General features: G+C 37.5%; 2 protein-coding genes across 2 annotated transcripts; one reads left to right on the top strand and one right to left on the bottom strand.

Moving 5' to 3' along the window:
• Positions 1–8,266: 8,266 nt before the first annotated feature.
• Positions 8,267–11,692, bottom strand: LOC149819338 (uncharacterized). The gene is made up of 10 exons (XM_089986384.1): positions 11,534–11,692; positions 11,384–11,421; positions 11,131–11,317; positions 11,016–11,039; positions 9,420–9,425; positions 9,262–9,330; positions 9,123–9,176; positions 8,926–9,015; positions 8,729–8,832; positions 8,267–8,681 (listed from the first exon to the last, which is right to left on the bottom strand). Exons 1-10 carry the CDS (start codon positions 11,690–11,692, stop codon positions 8,267–8,269), a joined length of 1,146 nt encoding a protein of 381 aa, XP_089842510.1.
• Positions 11,693–14,522: 2,830 nt separating this feature from the next.
• On the top strand, positions 14,523–24,475 carry LOC149819337 (autophagy-related protein 8C-like). The gene is made up of 6 exons (XM_089984345.1): positions 14,523–14,588; positions 14,698–14,765; positions 17,662–17,717; positions 17,816–17,868; positions 23,803–23,921; positions 24,072–24,475. Exons 2-6 carry the CDS (start codon positions 14,729–14,731, stop codon positions 24,164–24,166), a joined length of 360 nt encoding a protein of 119 aa, XP_089840471.1. The 5' UTR covers positions 14,523–14,588; positions 14,698–14,728; the 3' UTR covers positions 24,167–24,475.
• The last annotated feature ends 255 nt before the right edge of the window (positions 24,476–24,730 follow it).

The following is a 24,730-nucleotide window of genomic DNA, read 5'->3' as shown; positions in this document are numbered from 1 at the left end:
ATAAGATCATTTTGGGTTTTGATTATTACTGTTTGGATCTAAAATAGATTTGAGTATAGGTAGGTTATAGGAAAGTCCATTTTAGATTGGAACAAGTGGATATGGGCTTAAGTCTAAACCAAGATTTTCTTGGTGTGGGTTATGGGATTCGGATATAAGATTGTTTTGGATTTGGATGCTAGGTATGGCTTTAGATGATTCATTTTGAACTAGATCCAATTGGTTCTTAGCATTAAGGAAGTGAGAATGAATATGTAAAAGTTCATGTTGGATTGGGTTTGATAGGCTTTGGTTTATGTTCAAATTGAGTTTATCTATGAATGGATCAATGGATTCTATAATAGGTTTTGGGAGATCCATAAAATAGATTTGGATTTTATTATGATACTTTAGATCCAAATCTGCTTTTGCTAGATCTGGGTCTTTAGGAAAGTCACTGGTAGGTTCTAACAAAAGAACGAGCATGGTTTGCATCAAATGTTGTATCTTCATTCATGTTTGAATCTATCGCATACCTTGGTTCTCTCGATTTTTCTACAACACATCCTACCACACTTGGGTTTAACTTTCAAGCCATGTAGTTGTTGCCAACGGAGATGCTCTAAAACATAATGGTACTCGATGTAGAAGCACACAATATAAGCTCAGTCATAGAACTTCTCTGCATCAATTTGGTCGTGAAACCCTAGAAGCTTATGTGGACCTGGGTTTATCGTAGGTCCAATAGTAGGGCTTGAGTTCATATAGGTGATCCTAGGTGGGTCATGGGAATGGGCTGGGCTTGGTATGTGTTTGGTACATGTATAAATCATTATTTGGGTTAGGGTTCAGGTGCTCTGAGTAACAAGTTTGGTGAAGATCCGGTTGGATCATGATCAAATTAGGTAGATTATGTCGTTGAACCCGAAATAAGGTATGATAGATACTGAATCAGGTTAGAAGGATAAAGAGTCTGGTCTAGACCCAATCCAGATCCATAAAGTGGTTGAGTCTAGTTTTATCCCCATCTAAAACCAAGTTGGCTTCCTGGCTCCCCATTAATGAGAATGGCAAATTTTGGAGTGCTCACACATATATAACATTATCATATCCACCCAAGCTTCCTCAAACCCAAAAATTTGAAGTGTGCCCCAAAGGAAACTCCAGTCGACTCTATCATATGCTTTTGCGAGGTCTGTTTTGACAATCACATTCCACTTCTTACTTAAGACATGGACTCAACCATCTCATATGCAATCAATATGCTTTCATATATTATCATACCCTTTAAGAAGACACGTTGGTTGTGTGATATGATGCATAGAAGCATTCCAAACATACGAGTGACCATAATCTTTGTGATCACTTTATATATGAAATTGCACAAGCTTATCGGATGATATTGTGGGAGTGACACCAACTCAATCACTTTTGGAATAAGAACTATGTGAGTGCATGAGGCTAACTTGTCCAAGAATCTTCTTGCTCATGAAAAAATTTCCAACAGCTGCACATACATCGGGGCCTACTATCTCCCAAAATGAACAATAAAAACTACCGAAAAATCCATCCGAACTAGGTGCACTTTGGCCGTCTAGTTCAAAGACGGTCTCCTTAATTCCTCCTTCATAACTGCAAACATGAGCATTTTGTTCTCTTCTACTGGTACTGCTGGTTCCTTTATTCATTCAAATTGTCCACTGCGGGTTTGGATCCTTTCAAACATTTTTTTAAAATACCACTTAGCTTTGTGGAAAATATCAGCTTTATTAGAAACATGGGTGCCTTCTTTTTGAAAAAATTAGATATTCTTATACATGATAGTCCTTCCTTTTTCGTGCCATGTTATGGTTCACACTAGGGGTGTCAATGGATCGGGTTTGGTTCAGACCAAGGTAAAACCAAACTTAGACCAAGTTTTTGGATATGATATCAAATCCAGACTCGGGTCTACTATAAGAAAAACCATACTCAGACCTGATAAGAACTACATGAACGAAACTCGGACTACACCCGGTAAAATAATATTTTTTATCATTTTACATTGAAAAAATGCAGGTCTTAATCGAAACTCGGGTCGGGCCCGAGTCTTGTATAAAAATTCACAAACTATACTCAGATCCATGTAATAATCAAATCTTTAGATCCAGACCCGAGTGTTAATTGAGTCTTCTTATTTGTCACCATACCCAAATCCTATAGGGTTTGGTTCGAATCAGGTCCAGGTAAACCTGACCCGTTGACACCCTTAGTTCACACCCATCCTGGTTGCAGTCGATGAGAGTATCAACAGTTCAACTAGTCAAATCTTGAAAATTTATGAGATCAAGAATATTTATTACATGATTTTCTAAATTCGTATGTAATGTCAAGCAAATCATAAATATGTTCATAAAGAAGTTTAGATTCAGTCTAGAGGCTCTTCTAACCATAAGCCAATTGTACTATCTGAAGCAAAAAAAAGATGAAGGTGCTCATGAATTCAACAATTGGTGTTGATCTATGGCCAGTAAAATGAAGGAGTCGATCTTAAACTCTGATGCACTAGTCATCCTGATTAACAACTTCTCTCAACCTCTACGGAGCTTGATCATCATGGCTCAGGTTGAAACGTATGTCAAACTCATCAAGAAGGCTACAACCTTCGATGTAGGCATCAAAAGAGGAGTATATGATGGGTTCCTGAAGAACAACAAAAAACACATATACAAAAAGACAAACCCATCTAAGGGTCAGGTCAACACTATAAGAACCTTAGTACAGAACTTCAGAAAGAACAACGATAAGGGACGAAAGGCAGACAATCAGAATGGCTCCTCAAAGAGAAAAAATGATAATAGATATGAGGGGCAATCCTAAATAGATCAGAGATCGAATGTTTGCTAAGTTTGAGCAGCCTCTGTCATAAGTCATGAATTTGCTATTAGATGACAACTTACTCAGGTTACCCGAAGTGTCTAACCCACCGCAGATGAAGGAAAATGATTTGGCTAAGTATTATCAATATCACAGAGTTGTGGGTCATGACACCAAAGAATGCTTTATCCTAAGACATATTATCCAAGACCACATAGATAGTGGAGAACTGCTTTTAAACGAAAAACAATCAAAGTCAAGCAACAACTATCACACCACAAAAAATGTGGTTCGGGCTTATGAAGCGACTCAAAATTGGTTCTCAAAGAACAATATGAAATAAGGGTCCTTAGTCAATACAATGGTTTATATTCTATGAGCCCTCATCTATAGTAATTGTCCATGTTTGATGCAAATTTGTTATCAAGGAATGCAAAGGTATAAGGAAGAGGAATTTCATAGGAGAATCAAGAAGCCAATCACATAAACATGATGTATCTGGACTCACCTCACAACAATCACATCGGGGCTTCTTCCCTAACGTGCATCACAGAAAAGGACGACCACCCAATACATTCTCCATTGTCTAAACTTGAGGGGCAAACTAATATGGCAATCATTTGGTCAAAAGAAGAAATGACCCTGTTAGCAAGCTTAGTTGTAAGTGGAGCATTATCTAATTTGGGCCTAAGTGTCAGTTAAAAACCTTTTTGAAAAGTCCAATGTCATAAAGAAATCCCTTCCAATTGCACCAAGAAGGAGAACCTAGGGTCTCAGAGACAGGGTTCAAACAAAAAATGGGCAAAAGAGAAAAGCTCACATACATTTTAAATGAGCAATCCAGAAAGGGGTCAACCAACCATAGCTTGGTAAGAAGGCTCATCACAAGAGATGACCCAGTTGTGGCATTTTCATTGACGGGCTTACAAGATCATAATAACAATGTGCAAAATCACAAATCTAACATAGGACAAAACAATAGCCAACAAGAGAAAACAACACAAGCACTAAGTGCATATAACACATTAAGGAACTAAATAGAAAAATATAAAATATAAAAATATTTATTTTTATTGAGTATAAATGTTTAAAATAAACATTGGTTACAAGAGAGGGGTTCAACCCCTATTTATACACAAAGAGAGAGCATGGAGCTCTACTGGCGAGCTCCCAATGGAGTCGTTGAGAGCTCCCAAATGTGACTGTTGGGGAACCCCCAACGACTCTATGGTTTTTTGACCATAGAGCCCATGCTCTTTACAAAAAAGACTTCAAATAAATAAGAGAAAACCTATTTTTGATCAACAGCACTGTTACATGAGTAAAATAATGAAAATACCCCTAGAGGATATATATATATATACATACAACTTAACAGTGCAGCATATTTTCCATGTCAGTTATAAACCTCCTGATTTAGTTATGATGTACTTTTTTTCACCCACAATCAAACTAATATGCTACCTTTTCTACATAATTTGGTCTACCGTTTGTATAAAATTGGTGTCATGTTTGTTGATTTAATTTTCCATAATTGTTTTACCTGGATAGCTGAGCGCCCTCATTGATCTAGTTTCCTTAGTTGTGAGAAATATTCTTTATGTTTCATCTTTGACAAAATAACAGAATTGGTTGAATTCCACAATTTAATCTATTTCTTTTTTGGAGTACCTTTTAGTATGCCTTTTGGCTTTAATATGGTCCAAATGTTTTTTTCTCCTCTGAATAGTCTTCATTCAATTTGTTTGCATATGTAAAATCAGATTGGAGGGCACGAGCTGATGTGGTGAAGTTGCTGAGGAATCTGAAAAAGGAGCTAACTTTACTTGTTAGCCATGATTTGAAGTATGTCTTACCATTTCTCGCAATTTCCTGTTCTTGTTTTTAAAATGATAATGCCTGCTAGTTGGAGGTTCAGTATAAGTAGTGGTCTACCCATGAGCCAAAAGGTTCGGCTAAATCACATCGATTTCTGCACACATTTGATTTTATTGGCACTTGACATATGACTGGCTTAAATTCCAAACTATTCTTCCAGTTTGTAAAATTTCTGCTTTACATGTTAGAAATTTCTTGAAGTAGCATAGAATGGGGAATAGTTTTTCTTTCTCATGCTTATGTATCATTTTCTTTCTATCAACCTACGTTCTGTCATTTTTATACAGCACTACAATTTTCACTGTTTCTTGGTGACACGTTTTTTTTCTTATTTGAATTCTAGAGAATTAGCATCTGTGGTGGACAAATCATGGAAGATGAAAATGGGAGGAGTCTTGAAGGAAGTGCCGCAGCCAAGTTGATGCAGTCATTCTGATTTATAGTTTTGGAGTTATTTCTAGTCAGAATCCAAAGCTTCATGTATAATAGTGCTTACAAATTTTCAAATGAGAAGATGAAAAATAGAAAGGCAGGATCTTGTTAAACATGTCAACTTGTCTCGGATTTTCCAATAAGATTCAATCTGCAACACTTTTGGAACACCAGCAGCAGGTATTCTCATCCGACGAAACGAGCGATCATTTCACAATGAATGTGCTGGCAGGGCCGGGAATGAGTAATATCCCCTATGGGAACCGCACCCATGTCTTCAACATGAAAAAATGAGGGTTGGAAAAGCGATCTATACCTGTTTACTTAGTTATTTAGACTTGGCTGGTTTTGAGTGTGATTATCCTACAAATCGGCTTCAGGGTGAACTCTATGCATGATGCATTGATGCTTAGACCCCACAAGCTGTCTATGTAGTAGAGGGTGGTCTGGATATGTTTCAACTTTCAACTACTTTTGGTTGTTCTTAACTCCAAGACTTTGTACATGTTCCATTTTTTTTTCTTTAAGCCTGAGTTCTGGCTGCTAATCTGTTGGGATAAGGCTTCATCATGATGATGATTTTTGCTACTAATCTTTGCACACACACTTTGCCAAAGGGACAACTGGATCCAAATCTTTTTAGCTTATACTTGAGTAAGACACCATCTCATGTTCCGAAAAGCCTACCTTTTAGCCCTCGTTCAGAAGGTAGAAACGAGTTAGGAAAGACGTCAGCCTACTCCAAATTATATAAAATATAATATGTACTAGCAATAAAAGACGATGTGTATGGGGACATGAAATTCACATTCCTTCTTCAAATGACAATATATAAATATGTAAAAAAAACAAACAGAAAAGATGCTGATACCCATCACGCAAACATGTTAAATCATACAGTAACTGACACACAAATGTTGGGTCAAGTGAGTCAAGCTGGTTTGAGCTCGGGTTACAGCCGTGTGGCCGATGAGGCCTATGGGGGAGACCTGGTACCCCACTGGACCAGCCATCATCATCATCAAGATCATCATTATTATTGTTGTTGTTATTATTGCACCCTGGCCTGCGGCTGAGTCTTAGTTGTCTGTCTGTCTGGGTTATCTCGAGACAGGATCAGGTCAGAGGCACCCCTGATGGTAATGTCATAGGTGCCTTAGATTACAACTCAAACACCATGGTTGGATAGTTTACCTCTCAGTTGGATCCTACAAAAATCTTCAGTCATTCATATTGTATATGAATGGCAACTAAAGCACAAAAAATGAACGTCTGAAAAACAAGGAAAAATGCTGCTGTTTGGGTTGCGATACATCTCATGGATGAATGGCATCTAAGAAGCCTCTGACAGTAATATGGTCAGTGGTGCCTCTGATCTGATACGGTCTTGGTTATCTCGGTCCTTATTAGGTTTCAGGCTGTACTTGCAGGCCTAACTAAACTGATGTCCGCCCGTGTGACTGCTACAAATTGCTTGGAGTCAAAGTTTACACCTTTCTCAAAATTGGACAGAGGGCAAACATATCCCTTGTTTGAAGGATTATTTAGTAAGTATATATATATATATATATATATATATATATATATATATATATATATATATAGGCAAGCTTGGGTTAGGCAGACCCCCCACCAGTTACACAACATACCATTGGGTTTTGAACTTGCAACGCCCTAACACATGGTGACGTGCACTAACAGCTCCTACCAAACAAGCCAGCCCTCGTTGGTTAAGTAGATACTAATTGATACTTCAGAATTGCCAAACATTTCTACCCTAGAGCCATAGGCTACTCAAATTAGACTTACAAAGAAATGAGTGTTAACTTTTATTTCAGCACCTATGCAACAAGTCATGTTAGGTGATTAGTTTATAACTAGGTCCCTCCGTGGGATATGGCAGGTTAAATAATTAGTTTATAGAAGGATAAAAAATCTGAACTTTTATTTTATGCTAAAAGTGTTTCCTATGTTTGAAACCATGCATCTTCTTGATGCTAAAATTCATTTGCATTTATGCTAAAAGTCTTTCCTATGATTATATTCAAGATTTGATACTTTTTTTTTCTAAGGATTTATTCTAGTGAGTTATGAAAGCACGCTAAATGGCGGTTTTTGGGTTTTCTGATGTTTTTTTTCACAACTCTAGTCCCACAAATATACCCGAATCATGTTTTTTCAATGAAAAAAAATGATAATATGATCCTGAAAATTTACAAAGATTTTGGGCCGTCAATTTTTCAAACCTCATAAAAACTTATCCATGTGTCAGAATTAAATGCTCCAAGAGCTGATCCCTATAAAATCAAGTGCATGAATCATATTTGTATGGTAAAAAATTAAAAATAAAGAAAAAAGCTTGAAAACCCCATTTAGCATGTTTCATTTAGAGTACTTTCATTATACTCTAATCTAGGGAAAGATAACTTAAGCAAATATTGTTGCAGAAGAATGTTAAGCTTATGCATTGCATCTCATTTAGCACTTTATCATTGACTTGTCTCTTCACAATAGTACCTGTACCTTGCTTTAACCTTGCATGGGATCAGTCTCATGCGTTTATCTTATTTCTGATGAGGTGAACTTTTGAGGCTAAGTTTCGTTCGTGTATGCAATGCCACTCTGAAACTGGCTTGGAAGCTGCAACCAGTCATCAGTACATAGAGCAATGTGAAAGGCATCTCAAGGACTGGAATGAGTTTGCAAGAAGCACATGCCCACAGCACAAATTGGGGTGTTCATTACGTATTGCTGTAAATTGGTTCACTGCAATTGATGGATGAGATTTTACATGGAGCTTGCTTTGGTGCTTTAGAAAATGAGTTCATTAGTTGATTTGGTCCTACAATTATAACATGAGATAGGTACTTGCACTATGCATGTAGTCAGAAACACAATCCAAAATGTTTGTCAGAATGCCACCCACCACCAGCAGGTGATGAAAGTGCAAAGTGCTATAAAACCTGTAATTTTCTCCAACACACTACTTTTACATACACATAATCTCTAGATGTACACACACTAACAGGAACCAAAAGATGCACCACTTGCATAACTTCAACTAATGCACATCAACCAGACATGAAAGCTTGGTGAGATCATTCATTCAGCATTGAATTAATTACTCCCTTCTCATTTTGAGGTTGACTGGCATCTCTTTGTAAGAGGTGACCTTCTGTGATGCTCTACGAGTTGGTCTTCCAATTGATGATCTCCTTGGAAGCAGCCTCCCCTCGACTGGTTTGTTTGATTCCATGGCACTCCATTCCTCCTGTTCTTCCTTCTCAACTGGTTTGTTTGATTCCATGGTACTCCTTTCCTCCTGTTCTTCCTTCTGAATTTTTGTTTCTTCAAGAATGGTCTTCTGACAGTTATCTTCAATTGACAAGGAGTGTAATGAACTAGAACCATCTTCTTCTTGCATAGGATCATCAGCTCGTGAATCTGGTCTAGGAATCTCTGCAGTCTTAGATAGGTCTTCTGTTACTTCAGCTTCTTCATGCTTAATGATGCTGGATCGTCTCCGCACACAAATTCTAATTTTACAGATTCATATTACTGTTAGAACTCTTTGCAAATGTACCCAAAACTGAAGGTTCCAAAAGCATAACAAACTGAAGGGTGCCCACCTTTTGTTATCAATGCTGTTTTTTCTCGCAGTTTGGCCTGAATTGGAAGCCGCAAGTGCTGCACAAACCCAACAGAAGGATTATCAAAACTTCAAAGAGACCATAGCAACAGGTAGACGTATCTCAGTTACACACTCAGAATATCTCTTACATGGGATCCTTGAGAGACGCCGTTGGTTATGATCATGGGGCTTAGATCTTTCAGGCTCAGGTTCCTAACCAGACAAGATATTTGAGCATACTAAAGATTTCTATAGGCATAAAATGAAGCTAAAAGGAAAACAAAATACAAATAAGAGTAGAAGTTGATAGAAATATGCTTAAAAAAGGTATTCTAACGAATCTAACCTTTATGCGAGAACAGCGGATATGGGCATGATCAGACACATTTTTCATTTTTCCCTGCACACAAAGGATGGGTTTACATGCAAAAGCATTTAGTAGTACCCAGTAAAATACCAAGTTAGTAGCATTGTGGGATACTGACCTCAAGTTCCAAAATCTTTGCTTTAAGCATTCCTGCCATGATACCAAATTCATGTTGCTGCAACTTGAGCTGAAAATTGAAACCAATTATAGATCTATGATTACTCACTATACTTTTCAAGCTAAAATCTCACTTCTATCAAAACTAAGTTAACTAACCAATGACTGCAAAAGAATAACAAAAATTGGCAAGACTTTCAAATTTTTCTTATGATGAGGGATCTCTCTCTCTCTCTCTCTCTCTCTCTCTCTCTCTCTCTCTCTCTCTCTCTCTCTCTCTCTCTCTCTCTCTCTCTCTCACACACACACACACACACATCTGCTTCCTTGCACACAAATTGAAAGCTTCCATTGTGACTACCACACCCTGTGGCTCGATCTCACAGTTCAATAGTAGATTTTTCCCTATATAGAGTTAGTCCAAGTAAGAAATCTTTGTACTCCAACAGAAAAGGCATTGGGAGAGAGTTCCTCCAACAAAACCACTATGAATAGAGAGAGTCATCAATTGTGTAATATTTTGCTATCAAAAGAAGCATAGACTCTGGATGTCTGCTTGCAAAGCCCAATTCATAATAAGCATAACATGCATGATGTGTTAGGCCTGCAAGAATTCAGGGCTGCTTTTGATATGCCTTTGCAAACTTTTCAAAATGACATCCCAATTGTAAGATATATGTAATATGAACTAGATATTATTCTAACCCCCCCTCAGTTTTATTACAGATTTACAGTCGTTTATCTTTAAGCATGTACATCTTGTCCTTCAGAAAATTTATTTCTATCTTCCATTTTCTTTAAATGTCAGCCACTAAATTTGGCCATCAATAAACTTAGATTGACAGATGGAAAGAAAAGTACATCAACTATTCTGTTTCAAAAATTTATTTGGTTGTGATGGTCATCAATGAGTCCAAAAATGTACAGACAAGGTAATATATGGTCGACTTCAAATGCAAACGAATACCTCAAAAAGCTTGCAGGAAGATCTAACAACACAGTGATATAAAGATCAAGGACTGCATTTTAGGAAGATTTTTGCATTGTATTTGCACACATAGGTAAGAAAATTTTAGTAGGACCTGAAGGTGGTGCAAAGAAGAAAACATGGATTTTGTAGATGTAGTAAACCTATATTCTTCTCGTATTAATGTAGTTCACAAGGACATAAATGAAGAAATATATTTATTATTATTTTTATTGTTGTTGTTGTTGTTGTTGTTATTGTTGTTGTTGTTGTTGTTGTTATTCTTACTATTATTAATATTACTATTACTACTATTATCATTATTATAATAGTAGTAATGATGCGACTAAAAAAACCATTCCCTTTTAAAAGGCCCCTAGCAAGCAAGGGTGAAGTATGTTTTTTGGAAAGTAAGAAATGAGGAAAAATTTTGTCCATTCAATCAAACGCACTACTCAAAGAGGTGACAATAATAAAAGACAAAGCCATAAGCAACTTTGAGGATAACAAGTGTAAATACACCAACAACCAATAACTAAAAAATATCAGCACAATATACACAATAACTGAAGAAATTCTACCCAAGAAAGAAACTACCAAGAAGTTCTACCTTTCATGATGTTCTATTTGTTTTAGTTCCCTAACAAACAAGAACCCAATAAGATAAAATGGGAAAAAAAGTCCAATGTAAGATATAGCTCAAAGAGAATTGTTACTCAGGTATAAGGAGAGAAAATGGCAGAATGGCAATGAACTTACAATCAGAAAAAAGAAAAAAAAACATGTACCTTATCTTTACCGATATTAACCTCCTGTTGAAAACAGCAAACCGAGTGTAAATAATTAGCAATGTTAATTAGTGAAGCCACATTAATAAAAAAAATATTTAGTTTCATCACGCACCGCCAAGAATTGACTATTTGCTTGAGCAAGCTGCCAATTCTGCTGAGTGAGCTTCACCAAATTCTCTTTAAGTTTCCTAATCTCATGGCAGCGTAGCTCGATGATATTACTGTTCAATGCTAAGGAAATACTGACTGTTTGATTAATTGATTCCACAAATGAATAATTCGACCGAGTAATAGAAAAACTGAGTTAACCAAGAAACCAGTAGGTTAAAAATAAAACAAAGCAATGAACAATTGATTAAGGATACTCTCTGTCTGCTATAGCCCTTAGCATTGTGGCATTTTCCTGAAAGTACACAAATTTCCCGAAGAATCCAAATACCATCACAATTTTTGCCCCAATCAAGATATCAAAACAAACCCATTTCTCAAATTAATCAAACGGGAACAGGGGTTACCTGGCGTAGTTTTTGGATGAAATCCTTCTCGACCGCTGAGACCGTGATCAGGTTTTCCTCCTTGAACGCCAATTTTACATTGTGGGTGGCGTTTGTTATGTCGCGGAACCGTCTCACAGAGGGAGAGAGATTGCAACTCGGGTTTTTCACCGCACCCATCGTCCCCGCTGCGCCATTCACAAAGTTGGGATGTCAAGAAACCCTAAACCCCAAATCGAGAAATGATGGATGCAAAAGCGAAAGAAGGACGAGATGGGTAATGAAGTTGGGATTAGGGGCGTAACAGATACGCCTATTTCGCAAAGAACACGAATCTTTGCACCCATTAATGAAAAGACCAAGATCATAGCAGAGAGAGAGAGAGAGAGTATTACCTAAAGCATTTTCAGGATCAAGAATGGTTGCCATCACAAAGATGTAGTCTCGCGGAGATTCGGCCAAAGAGAGAGAGAGAGAGAGAGAGAGCAGCGAAAGGGTAGGGCTTTCGTAAAGAAGTGAAAAAAATAAATAAATCAGGTTCAGAGTCCCACGGCTTTCCGAACCTGGCGCCGAACCTAATTCAAATTACTTGTCCCCGTGAACGGTTCGCGTTCGGGTCGGATGTAAATAACACTAGATCCGACTAATCGGATTTGGATACGCAGATTAGGATTTGGGTAGTGAAAAGCTTATACCAAATCCGATGTTTTACATGTAATTTGATCATGTACTCATCGAATTCAGTAACAAAAAACAAAACTGACTCTGTTCAGTGCACGTCTCCTTGTGGTGGGACGTTGCAGGTTCAAAACCCAGTGGTACCTTCAATAATAACTGGTGGGGAGTCTACCTAACCATAGCTTGCCTTTCAAAAAAGAAAGATACCGTGCATATTTATTTTTGAAAGAGGGTCAGGTCCGAGCCACATCTGACGGTAACAGCCTAGGAGGCACCATGGATGTCGTTCATCTTAAAATGAAAAACACTAATGAGGCTCATTGTGAGTTGTTCATTTTAAACCATCCATCCAGATGCTGTTCATCTCAAACACGAATGACATTAGGAAAAAAAAAAAAAAGTGGAACCCATCCAAGTGATGAGCATTTTATTCGCACAGGTTTGGATGTCGTTCATCTTGAGATCAACGGCATCCAAAGGTGCTCTGACGATATTATTGTGAGTGCACACACTGACCTGATTCCATCTCTTGGATATGCATGAAGGATTCATAGTTTGAATGGAGTTTTAAAAGTGTAAAAGAAGAAAAGAACAACCTAATAATTCAAGTTAGAGAAATAAACATTGAAGTAAAACTCAAGGTCATTATGATGGCATTAACAAACAAGTTATTATTTAATAATCTTTTCAAAGAAAAATAAACAAACAGGGTGACGTGCACTAATTGTTGGGGTTCGAACTTGCAGCGTTCGTTCCAACACAAGGTGACTTGCACTAACTACTCCTGCCAGACAAGCGGAGCCCCGTTGGGGGAACTAATTGTTTCAATCAAACAAGCGGTCCCCTGTTGGTAAAATATTGAAACAAACTAAGTTGCTATTTCTGCAAAGCATGTGTGCCTTAAAAATTGGGTAATAATTGACTTTTTAATAGTTCTACATATAACTGTACTTAGTTTTATTTTGATGATTTTTATTTTTTTTGGATCTATAAATCAGCAGCAGGAGTACATATACGTTGGAACTAGGAGTGGCAAAATCTGGCACGACCCGCCAACCCGCTTCTTAGGTGGGTTCGGGTTCGGGTTTGGCTTAAACGGGTTCATGTCATAAACGGGTCGACCCCCTTAACCCGTGTTTAAGCCAACGGGTCGGGTTCGTGTTAGGGGTATGCCAACCCGGCTGACCCGTTTAATAAATGGGTTAGATGGGTGGGTCAACCCGTTTACCTGAACCCGGCCCGCCAACCCGTTTACCTGACCCGCCCGCCAACCCGTTTACCCAACCCAACCTGTTTATTAAATGGGTTAACTGTGTCGTGTTGGGTTAGCCGTTTAATAAATGGGTCAGGATCGTGTTGAGGTATGCTGACTCGCTGACCCGCCAACCCAACCCGATTGCCACCCCTAGTTGGAACAGGGTTAAATAAGCCTTAGTCGGTTTAAATCCCTGAATGGGTAAGAGACAATTTATCTGTCAAGTAAGTTTAGGTCAGTTGGGTACATGCTGTAAAGAACCACAGGTCAGTCATATTCTATGGGTTAATTTAACATTAATCTAGTTATATTTGCTTAAAGAATTAATTTAACATTAAGTTGATTATGTTTAACATTAGATGGATTCAACTTTATTAAAATAATTAAATTATTTTAAAAAAAATGATAATTTTTAAAGTGTATGGTTATTTTTTTAGCATTATAGTTTTTTTTTTAACTTGAATATAATTGAAAAGTCAAACATCTTTTTTTAAGAAAATGTATTCATGAAGCTATCAAAGTTACTTTTTTGACCTAAAAAATTAACCTTATATTTAAAAACATGTTGAATCTGTCGTTTTTTTTATGAAGACAAGAACCAGGACTCTAGCGGGCCAGCCTCCCTGTGAAGTAAACCTCTGGGTTTGGGACACGACCAATCAGGGTTACATGCCCCAACCGTGTAAAAGCAACAACAGCTCCATATGACAGTGGGTTCGATCTTGGGCCTTCAGCTTAATTCAAGACCCCAATTACCACTTGGGATATCACGTCGTTGGTAATGTTGATTCTATTTAATGTTAAACACAATTAGTTTGGTTTAATGTTATATTAGTTCTTTCTTTATTAGTAAAAGTTTTGGGGGGTCTTTTAAAAAAAAAACTCATGGGGGTAGTTATTTCAAATTTGATGAAGTTCCTAGCCATCTTTGAAACTCTTTGTTTCACTGATGGCTTGATACCGTCCATCTCGCGATAAGAAAAATCTGTCGGATGAACGGTAGAAGAAAGGTCCGTGCAACGTCCTCTGAGTCTCTGACTATAAAACCCTTTCATCGTTCCCGCTCGCGCGTGATCAATTGAGAGAAAGAGAGAAGAAAAAGAAGAGGAGGACTAAGAGAGGTTTCTGCTCTCTTTTGAACGGGTAAGCCTTCGATCCCCCTGAACTCTCCTTCGTTTTTTCCTCTTCTCTCTGTAATCTAGGGTTTGCGACTTCTCTTTCTCTCTCTGATTTGATGTGCCTTACGGATCAGGTATCGGTTGGAAATCTTGAGGGGTATAGAGATGACAAATAGTTCGTTCAAGGCAGAGCATCCCTTGGGTACGTTCTTTTTGTGGTCACGTCTTTCTTGGATTGTAGAAGTTCAGGGTTCCGAATATGCATAACCACCCGCTGAATTCTTTTTTATTCCCTCTTCTTTCTGGTTTGGCTTGGATTCTCGGCTTGATCATGCTGTAATTTTGATAGGATTGCGTTAGGGTTGGGTTGTTATCACAACGACAATGTGGTTTTCTTTTGATTTTTGAACACGAGAACAGTTTTTTTTTCTTGCAATTGGAGTGATTCGTGCGTCTTTAGTTGGCTCGAAGTAGGATTATGTGAATTATGCATCCCTTGATTGACCTGACGCATGGTGGTGAGTGATTTCAGTCTGTCAGGATATGAGAAATTCCTATGTTTCTTCTTTTTCCAGAAAACTGTCACGTGATTTGGAATGCTAATACCAGACGAGGTTGAGTGCTCTTCAATTCTGGTGCTTGTGAGACAGCTGTTCTTTCTTCTTTCTTTTTTTGGTATTGGAGAGGTGGGGGGATGGGATTTGGTTGTTGGATGGTGAGTTGGCTGGTTTTCAGGCGAGGTATTGGCTCATTTTCTATGCTTGGTATTTGGCAATCAATCGCCATTTTCAGGAAAGATGTTGGTTCGTTTCATCACCATTAAAGAGAACACAACGAATGATGATTAACATGATTGTGAAATGGGACGTATTTGAGGGTTTACTTTCCAGGTTTACCCAAAACTAGGAACAAACATATTCAGATCCTGAGGGGCTTTCTGTTTTTGAGTGAAAAGAAGGTATTGCTGCAAAGAACTGTTGAAATGGGAAAGTTGTCTAGGTGTTGTGAAAGCAAATGACAACCGTTGTTTCTGGTCTGACAATTTAGGTTTCATTCAGCTTTTAGTTTCATAGGTTCCAATTTTTGTAACATCTCTTTATTTAAATAATTTTTGTATTTGGTTAGTGAATTTTTTTCTTCTTATGCCATGTTTTTGTTGTAAGTTGTGATTTGAGGCATTAATTTTATGTATCATTTTCAGTTGCTTGTGTTATTTCTAGATTAAACCCGAGGAATATGAAGGAGTATAGATTACAGAACACACTCAATTTGATTGCTCATGATTTACTTAACCAGTTAGTCACGATTTGCTGGGAAATTGGGTAGCCAAGGTTGACTTGTTTTTTTCTAATTAATCATGATTACCCGATAACATGGTTGCCAAAGAAAGTGTCAAGGAGAATCTAGGTTACCATGGTTGTATATGTCTATGTATCACATAGCATAATTCTGGGTGATGTCCTTTAATAACTTTTTATTTGTGTATTTGGTTACAAGATCTTTTTTTTTCTGGATGTAGAACTTTCCCAAAAACAATATCTACAATCTTTTGATCATGAGGAAGATGGTTTCTTGTTGGTCATTGACTATGGTCCTACATTTTATGTGATAAATCGTTCCAGCATCTCTTAACATGTAAAATTTGGCTCATAATTTGTACTCTTCCCGCTAAATCTATAATCTGAATTCCATATCAGACTTCCGAAACATCACATTAGAGAATTGGAGTTAAGGTGCGTGCATGCAAGTATTTTGGTGTATTTTACTTAAGGTTTCTATCTGTGGTAAATTAGGAAAATAAAAAGATGATAAAAAAAAGTATGAGAAGAAGAAATAAATAATCTTTGGTTTTCCTTAGAATTACGAAAGATAGTTGCATATTGCCCCTCTCTCTCTCATGTTTGTTGTATTCTAGAAAAGGAGGCAAATGCCCAAGCCTCATGTTTGTAAAGGGGGAAAAAGAACTAAATGACAACCTCATGTTTGAAATTTCCGTAATGCAAATGACAATTTCACCATGCTACCCCAGCCTCATCTTTAATCAACACACACACACACACACACACACACACACACACACACACACACACACACACACACACACACACACACACACACACATCATGCTGCATATGTATGCATTTTGAGCCTACAAAATGGATAAAGAATGGTATACATGTTATCTGCTTCTGTTTTGGGGTTTAGTTGTTTCATGATCGGGCTTAATTTTATATTCATCAAGCTCCGGTTAATTAAACTGTACACATGTGCTTAGTTGTCAAAAGTTGTGCCTAGGCTGGCTAGGCGTAGGGCCACCGCTTAGGCTTATGAGTATAAGCTATAGGGCCCTATTTTTTTACTTAAGTTGGCCATGCCTAAGCCGCAGAGACATAGTTGTCATGTTTTTTTAAGTTTTTTTGTATCTTTTTTTTCTTCCTCTTGCCCCAAAAGCCTTCTTTTTTTATTCTCTCATTTTCTTTTTTTGTATTTTTTTTACCTTATTTTTTTCTTCTTTCTCCTCCTTTCACCCGTCCGCTTAGTTGTCAAAGACGGAGCCTAGGTGGCCTAGCCGATGTAGTTTCTCGGTCTTGCACACACATTTATGTTTTCTGTGTAAATGTATATAATTATATATATTAACATATATTATAAATTTACAATATTCTGTGTTTATATTATATATATACATATCTGTGTACTTAATTCATATATAATCTATAAGCGTATGAGTTATCTATTTGACTGTTTTTATGTAATATAATTGCTTTACAGTGTTCGACAACATGTTTTTATTTGTCTATTGCTTATTGTTGATTGATTTTATGTTGTATACATGTTTGTTATTAATTTTAGTAGTTTGTTTACATATTTTGTATTTTTTTTTAAATTTTGTTATTTGGGATACCGCCTAGGCCCCACTTAGTCTTTTTAGGGGCTCATCGCTTAGGCTCTGCCTAGCGCCTTTGACAACTAAGCATATGTGTGGAGTCTATTCTTGCAAGTCATGTCTGTAAATAGTTGGATTTATTTGCTTTAAGACCTAAGGTGTTTTTTTTGGATCTACATTAAACTTATTGTGATTGCTTTGTTTAATTTAGAAAGAAGACGAGCAGAAGCAGCACAAATAATGGAGAAATACCCAGATAGGATACCAGTAATCACTGCTCTCCTTTTTTATATTAACTAATGAACTAGTTTATAAGATTTTTCCAGTTGTGATCAACTTTGATTCCACTTGTTGTCTCATTTTAGGTCATTGTCGAGAGGGCTGATAGAACTGACATTCCAGACATTGATAAGAATAAGTTAGTTGCTTCCATAAATCACTTATTCATTCACTTCAGTCATTGTTGATGTAATTTTCATTTTTTTCTTTATTATTGTGATAATATTCTTGCCTTGATATCCTCTGTTCAATGTTGGGAATATTTGAGATCCATCTAATTAGTTATCATAAGAGAATTTTAGCATTTAGTAGGTTTTTATGTGTGTTGGTAAGATCCAAAATATTTGAATATTTTGTTTAATGCAATTAAAAGTTCCTACATGATTATTGATTAAAGTTTCTAAAAAATATTAAATTTTGGTGTGTGATCCTTCTTGCTATAGACATAAGTGATGCCATTTTGGGGAATGAAAAGATGGTTTAAGCAGTAAGATGAGAGCAGTTGAGGTATTTCAAGTTTGTAATTCTGTTGGTCTAACCTGGGCTGAACCTAACAATGGAGTAGGTTAGCTGAAAATAGCTGTGAGGTGATATTGAAATCTATTAAAATAGAAAACCTTCTTTGTATAGCCAATGAAGCCTTCACTTACTGTTGTAGTAGCAAGTCACATGTAAATGTTATTATGCCTACATATTGCACGTTTATAATTGATGATTCCTGTTCGAGGGAATTGTGAGGGAAGCACATAAAAGGCGCAGGGTAAGCACAGTAGAAAGCATGGGGGAAAACATAAGGGAAACACGATTCTCTCATTGTTCTTTGGAGACAAGAAGTTTTGTGCTTCTACAGAGTGCTTCCCCACCCTTGTATAACACTTTGAGTAACCTTGCTATGGACTGTGTTCCTGCAGCTTAATATTTGAAGAAGAGGCTTCTATGTATCAAGTTGATGTGTTCTTTCTTCTTTGTCTTGAGGAAACATATACATCTTTACACCTATTCTCTAGCTTATTGGAACCTGAACACTTTGAGGGTTGACTGCTTTAGACCTGTCATTTTGGCATGATGGATCAGAAGAAAGGGGAAAAACTGCTTATGTTTGGAAAGTGACTGTTTGCATGGTGTGATGCGGGGAAAAACTGCTTATGTTTGGAAAGTGACTGTTTGCATGGTGTGATGCACTTGGAAAGTGGTGTAATCATGAGCGATGACCTATGTCACATGGGTGCAGGCGCGGGTGCGGGTGCGGGTGCGGGGATGCGGCACTTCCAAAAAACCCGGGTGCGGGGGTGCGGCAGGGGAAAAAATGTAAAATATATATATATATATATATATATATATATATATATATATATATATATATATATATATAATTTTGAAGTTTTAACAGTTTAACATTTAACAGTAAACATTGTCATAAACTCATAATATGATTCATCATGCATGCAGTATATCAACCTAAATATCAAATTATCAATCAAATAAGTAAAGCAATTACGTAAATCGACCTAAATATCAATCAAATAAGTATTGCATAAAAGAACTAAATTACATACCAAAGTATATCCTGATGAAGTAATGGATGCTAATAATTTTCTTCTTCATCATCAAATGTATCATTAGAAGGAATACTGGGCTCAGCTAAATCCATGTTTGTTACGTTGAATTCATGTTCTCCCTCGAAGTCACACTCTTTTGGGTTTACATCCCAAAATTTGGATGTTCCTTGTCTGCATTATAAACCTAATTTGAAAATGATAAATACAATACAAGTATATTTAAATGAAAACTAAGAAATAATCAAATAACTAAGAGAGAAAATTAGTACCTGTATTCATCATTGCTTCGCGAAAGTAATTGAAGATTTGAATGAACATATACGAAATCCTCGACACGCTTGCTGGTGAGTTTGTTTCTCTTCATGTTGTGGATTTGAGAATATGTGCTCCAATTTCTTTCACAACAAGATGAACTAGCAGGCTGCGATAACAATCTTAATGCAAGACGTTGTAGAAGAGGTGTTTCTGATCCAAATGTTGACCACCATGTGATAGGATCTATATTATCTTCTTCTCTCACGAATAATGCCGATGCATATAATCTCGAAGATGAAAATTTTCCAAACTCTTGTGTGACTTGATGTAGAAGATATGCTTCTGGAAAAAGTCTTGTCATACACATATTTCTATGTCTTGATAGCTCTGGGTCTAAATTTGGAGGGACACGACCAATACCACCAGCCCGCCACTTATTTGCATAATATTTTGGATTAAAAGAATGTGCCATGCAATGCAAAGAAGTGTTGCTCTTATCCCATCTTCTGACTAAAATTGAATGAATATGATTAAAAAAATCTGAATCATCAAATGCAGGATTTTTTTCTTCATGCATGAAAACTATAGCTTGTATTTTTTCAATCATATTATCTCACATTTCATAAACTCTGTGAAACATGGACTCATCTTTATCAACTTCTCTTAACATTTCCCAAATAGGTTGCGTAAATTGAAGGAAGTATGCCACTTTGTCCCAAAACTCATCATCAAGAATGAATTTCTTAATTTCTTGAGCCTTCATATCATCATCAGCACGATAGAATGTCTAATTTTCATCAGTCACCATGTTAATCAAAGCATTCTTCACTCTTTTAATCATCTTCATCATCACAATGATGGACGCAAAACGTGTTTCAGCGACCTTCAACAATTTCAAATCAGAATGCCTATTAAATATAGCATTAACACGATGGTGGTTAACAACAAAATTCCTAATGCTTTTGACATTTCTTTTTAAATCTTCAATCCATGAACATAAAGCATATGCTTATGAATTTTCTTCTTCTTTGGGGTTGCATATGTTCTTTAGGGCTAGATTTAAACTGTGTGCTACATGGGGAGTCCAAAAAATATGAGGGTACTCACTCTCCAAACTCAACGCTGCACTTTTACAAACTGGAGCATTGTCTGTAATGATTTGTACCACTTTCTGATCACCCACTTCTTTTATCACTTCTATAAACAATCCCTTCAAATACTCTGCATTTTTATATTCCCCAGATGCATCAACTGCTTTCAAGAATATTGGGCCACTAAGCGAACAAACAATGAAATTGATTAATGGACGCCTTTGAATAACTGTCTATCCATCAGACACAATGGAAACTCCATTTTGCTCCCATGAATATTTTTTAATTTCTAGCAACCTCTCCACATTTGCCCTCTCTTTTGTAAGAAGTGTGGTTCGTATTTTTTCTGAACTTGGAGGCACATAACCACTCAAATTACAATTTGCCAAGGATGTTACTAAATCCTTCCAATAAGGATTTCTAGCCGCATTAAATGGGAGTGAACCAAAATAAAAATACCTCTCAACTTTTCTATCTAATTCTTCTTTTCCATATGTATTGAATGTTGCTTGTATCGTTCCTCTACCTCCTACATTGACTTTTCTTTTTTTTTTTCAGCATCTTCTTGGTGGCTTGCAAATGGCACACTAACTGCAGAAGAATCGGCCATTGCCTTTCTCTTCTCATATTCTTCTTGTATTGTCTTCGCATTGCCTCATCAACTTTTCTGCAAGCTGAAATGCCATGTCCTGGTATCTTCAACAAATGAGTCTTCACTCTTGTGTAAGACCCAACAAAATCTCTTTCGCAGAGCTTGCATCGAAATCTCTTGTTTCCACCACCTCCTTCTCCAGTTTTTGCAAGTTTATCTACATGTACCCATAGTGGCCCCACATCGTCAATCTCACTGCAACTATCAGCAAAACTAGCAGCAGAACTCACATGATGGGATGAGGATGACGCAAGTCCTTTCCCTTTATCCGTCATTTTTATCCTGAAAAAAAAAATACATTACAATTTTCAAATCAATTCGAAAACACAGGAAGAAGGGGGGGCTCAGCCCCTCCCCTGCCAACCCAACAAGAGAGCGAGAGCGAGGGGGGCTCGGCCCCTCCCCTGTCGACCCAAAAAAAAAAAAAAACAGATGGGGGAGGGGCTCGGCCCCTCCCCTGTCGACCCAAAAAATAAAACAGATGGGGGAGGGGCTCGGCCCCTCCCCTGTCGACCCAAAAAAAACCCCTCCTGTGCCGAAAAACGAGGGAGCAGGGGGGGCTCAGCCCCTCCCCTGCCGACCCAACAAGAGACCAAGAGAGGGGGGGGGGGGTGCTCGGCCCCTCCCCTGCCGACCCAAGAAGAGAGTGAGAGAGTGTACATACCTGCGAAAGGAGAGGAGGAGCCGAGAGGAGGAGCCTAGGAGGCGGAGCTGGGGCGGCGATGGGAGAGAGCTCGAGCTCAGGGGGAGAGAGAGGAGAGATTAGGGCAAAAAAAATTTTTGCCCTAATCCTCCTTTTCATCGGGAGAATTTTTTTTTACGCCCAAATCGTGGACAAAAATGACTCTGGATGCGTTGATCGCACCGAGGGTCGTGTTGACCGCACCCGGTGCTGCACGCGCACCCGCGTCGCGTCGCGTCGACGAGGGTGTGGCATCTGTTTTGCCGAGTCCCTGTGACATAGGCGATGACTTATTGTGCATTGGAGCATCCAAAAGTCTGTTCATTTTGTGCTAAGGAAAAATAGCCAAGGTTTGATCTGCATTGGATTGGCAAACCTAGAATAAGAAATTAGTAACTGAGGAGGGTATCAGTATGGACGACTTCTTGTCATCTTGTTAATTTTCTTTGTTTTCTCGAATGTTTTTGATAAAGATTTTTTCATTCTAATGATGGTCCTTTTATAGATGCTAGCCGGTACTGCTGCTCTTAAAAGAGGGTGCAAATTCAAGATGAAGGTGATTAGGCTTTCCCAATGAGGAAATAGACTTTTTATTATTTTAGCTTGTGGTGTATTTTAGGTAAATCAAATTTTAATCCTTTTGATTTACTTAAAAGAAGTTCTAATCATGGTTAGGAAAGGGAAGAAAAATACAAAGAATTCGGTGAATGAATGTCAAAATCTTCTCATAAACAAAAAGTAAAAAATAAATGGGTGATGTGTGGCAGTGCGAAAAATAGATTCACTTGTTCTTTAAATTCTTATAAAGCAAATCAAATTTCATCAGGCTAACCTTAATAAGATCCTTGCCATAAGCAAAATTAGTATAAAAATTAGTTACCACTCGAAGTAGTTATTGCCACTGATTTTGATCCTCAAATCCATCTCATGATTCATGAGCAGGTTATGCATGGGTTGTCTAGACCATGTCTCAACTATATGCATTTATTGGTTGAAGGACAGATGTCCACAAAAAGTTGTAAGATTAAGTTCATGAACGAGGTTGCCGATTTTTAGCAGAATTTGGCCATCAAAGAGGGAGAAGTGGAACCGTCAGTCACCAAATTTGAAGTTGCTTCCATCTGCCAGGCAATTATAAGGACTAAGACTAACATCATCCCTGTGTATGTGACTTAGTGGATTGCTAAATTCCTCCTGTTTAAGCAGTGTATATCCATTGTGGCCACCACCTTGCTAAATTCCTCCATCTGTTTAAGCAGTGTTATTCATTGTGGCCACCACCTTGCTAAATTCCTCCAGCTGTTTAAGCAGTGTATATTCATTATTTTAATCATTTGCAGTGAAGCTGGGCCTCCTAATAAGCGTTTTTGGTTCCCATACTCAATTGTCTTGTAAGCTTTGCATTTAGTGTGGATGTCTGAAATCTGAATGTCCCCTGTTGCCATAATTGTTTGGGTCTCATAAAGTTTTTTAGCATGCTTTCTGTTTGCAAGTTTAGTGTTCTTACCATGATCTTTTGGTTTTATATTTTTTGGAGAGTGGAAGAAAGAACTTCCATACCCACTGGTTTCTGCAGGCATTGTTCCTTCTGTTGCTTTTTCTGTGTCCCATTTACCATAGTAATTTTGTCTCCTCCATGGCATAATTAGTGGAGTTTCCCTTTATTCATGCATCTTTCATGTAATTTCATTGCTATTCAGCAGCAAGGGAAATAAAACATACTTGCTCATTTGAAAATTTTTTATTCTTCTTTTTCTAATATCAGTGTTTATAGTTCTATCACAACTCACTGGGAAACCTCTCCTCGTAATTATTACATTTACCATGTGTGCAGATATCTAGTTCCTGCAGATCTAACTGTGGGCCAGCTAGTTTATGTTATCCGGAAGAGGATCAAGCTTAGTGCTGAGAAAGCCATCTTCATCTTTGTCAAGAATGTGCTACCACCTACTGGTAAGAGGCTGAGAGATAATTACAATTTAGTATGGTTTGTCATGTCAAGAATGTCCTACCACCTACTGTTAAAGGGCAGAAGAGAGTTAATTACAAATTATTATAGTTTGTCATGCTGAATGAGGTTAACAATTTTTCTGGGCTTTACAGGTGCCTTGATGTCCACCATCTATGAGGAGCACAAAGATGAAGATGGTTTTCTTTACATGACATACAGCGGGGAGAACACATTTGGATTGCCATAAACCAGGCAATTTGGCATGACCGGAAGTTTACAGACATGTTTGTATATTCTGCACTTCTCTCCTTCGTCAGTCCATAACTAAATGACATCTGACAGTTTAATCTTCCTTTTGATTTATATAAAGCTTTGCTTCATTTCTGACGGTCTAAATGATGATGGCTCCTGTTAGCCATTCAATTTATGTAGATTCTCATGCTTTGTAACATAGCATTCTCTCTATATCTGCATCTGTTGGACATAATTTGGATTACTTTTCTTTGGGGCTGTTTTAAGAATGAATACCAGTCTCTGGAAAAAAGTTTTCATGAAATTCATCATATTAGAAGCCTTGGTCAACATTGTCCATGATCGTATTCCGTAATCTCTGATTCAGCTGTCACATTTTATCCTTGCCTGGCCTTGTTATTTCATGTGCTTACGTGCATCAACAGTAAAGCATGTTCAAGCTGTGGCCTTTGTTATTCAGCATGCCAGCATTGATTAATGATCCTTTGTTTGGCAAGGGCCTGTTTTTCCAGGCGATTCCATCTTGGAAGTTAAAATGGATTCCTAGTCTCGGTACCAA

This window comes from Nuphar pumila, chromosome 13 (genome assembly GCF_984573655.1).
Source record: "Nuphar pumila chromosome 13, dmNupPumi1.hap1.1, whole genome shotgun sequence".
NCBI lineage: Eukaryota > Viridiplantae > Streptophyta > Magnoliopsida > Nymphaeales > Nymphaeaceae > Nuphar > Nuphar pumila.
The sequence above is the reverse complement of the archived record's forward strand: the minus strand, read 5'-3'. Positions and strand labels throughout refer to the sequence as shown.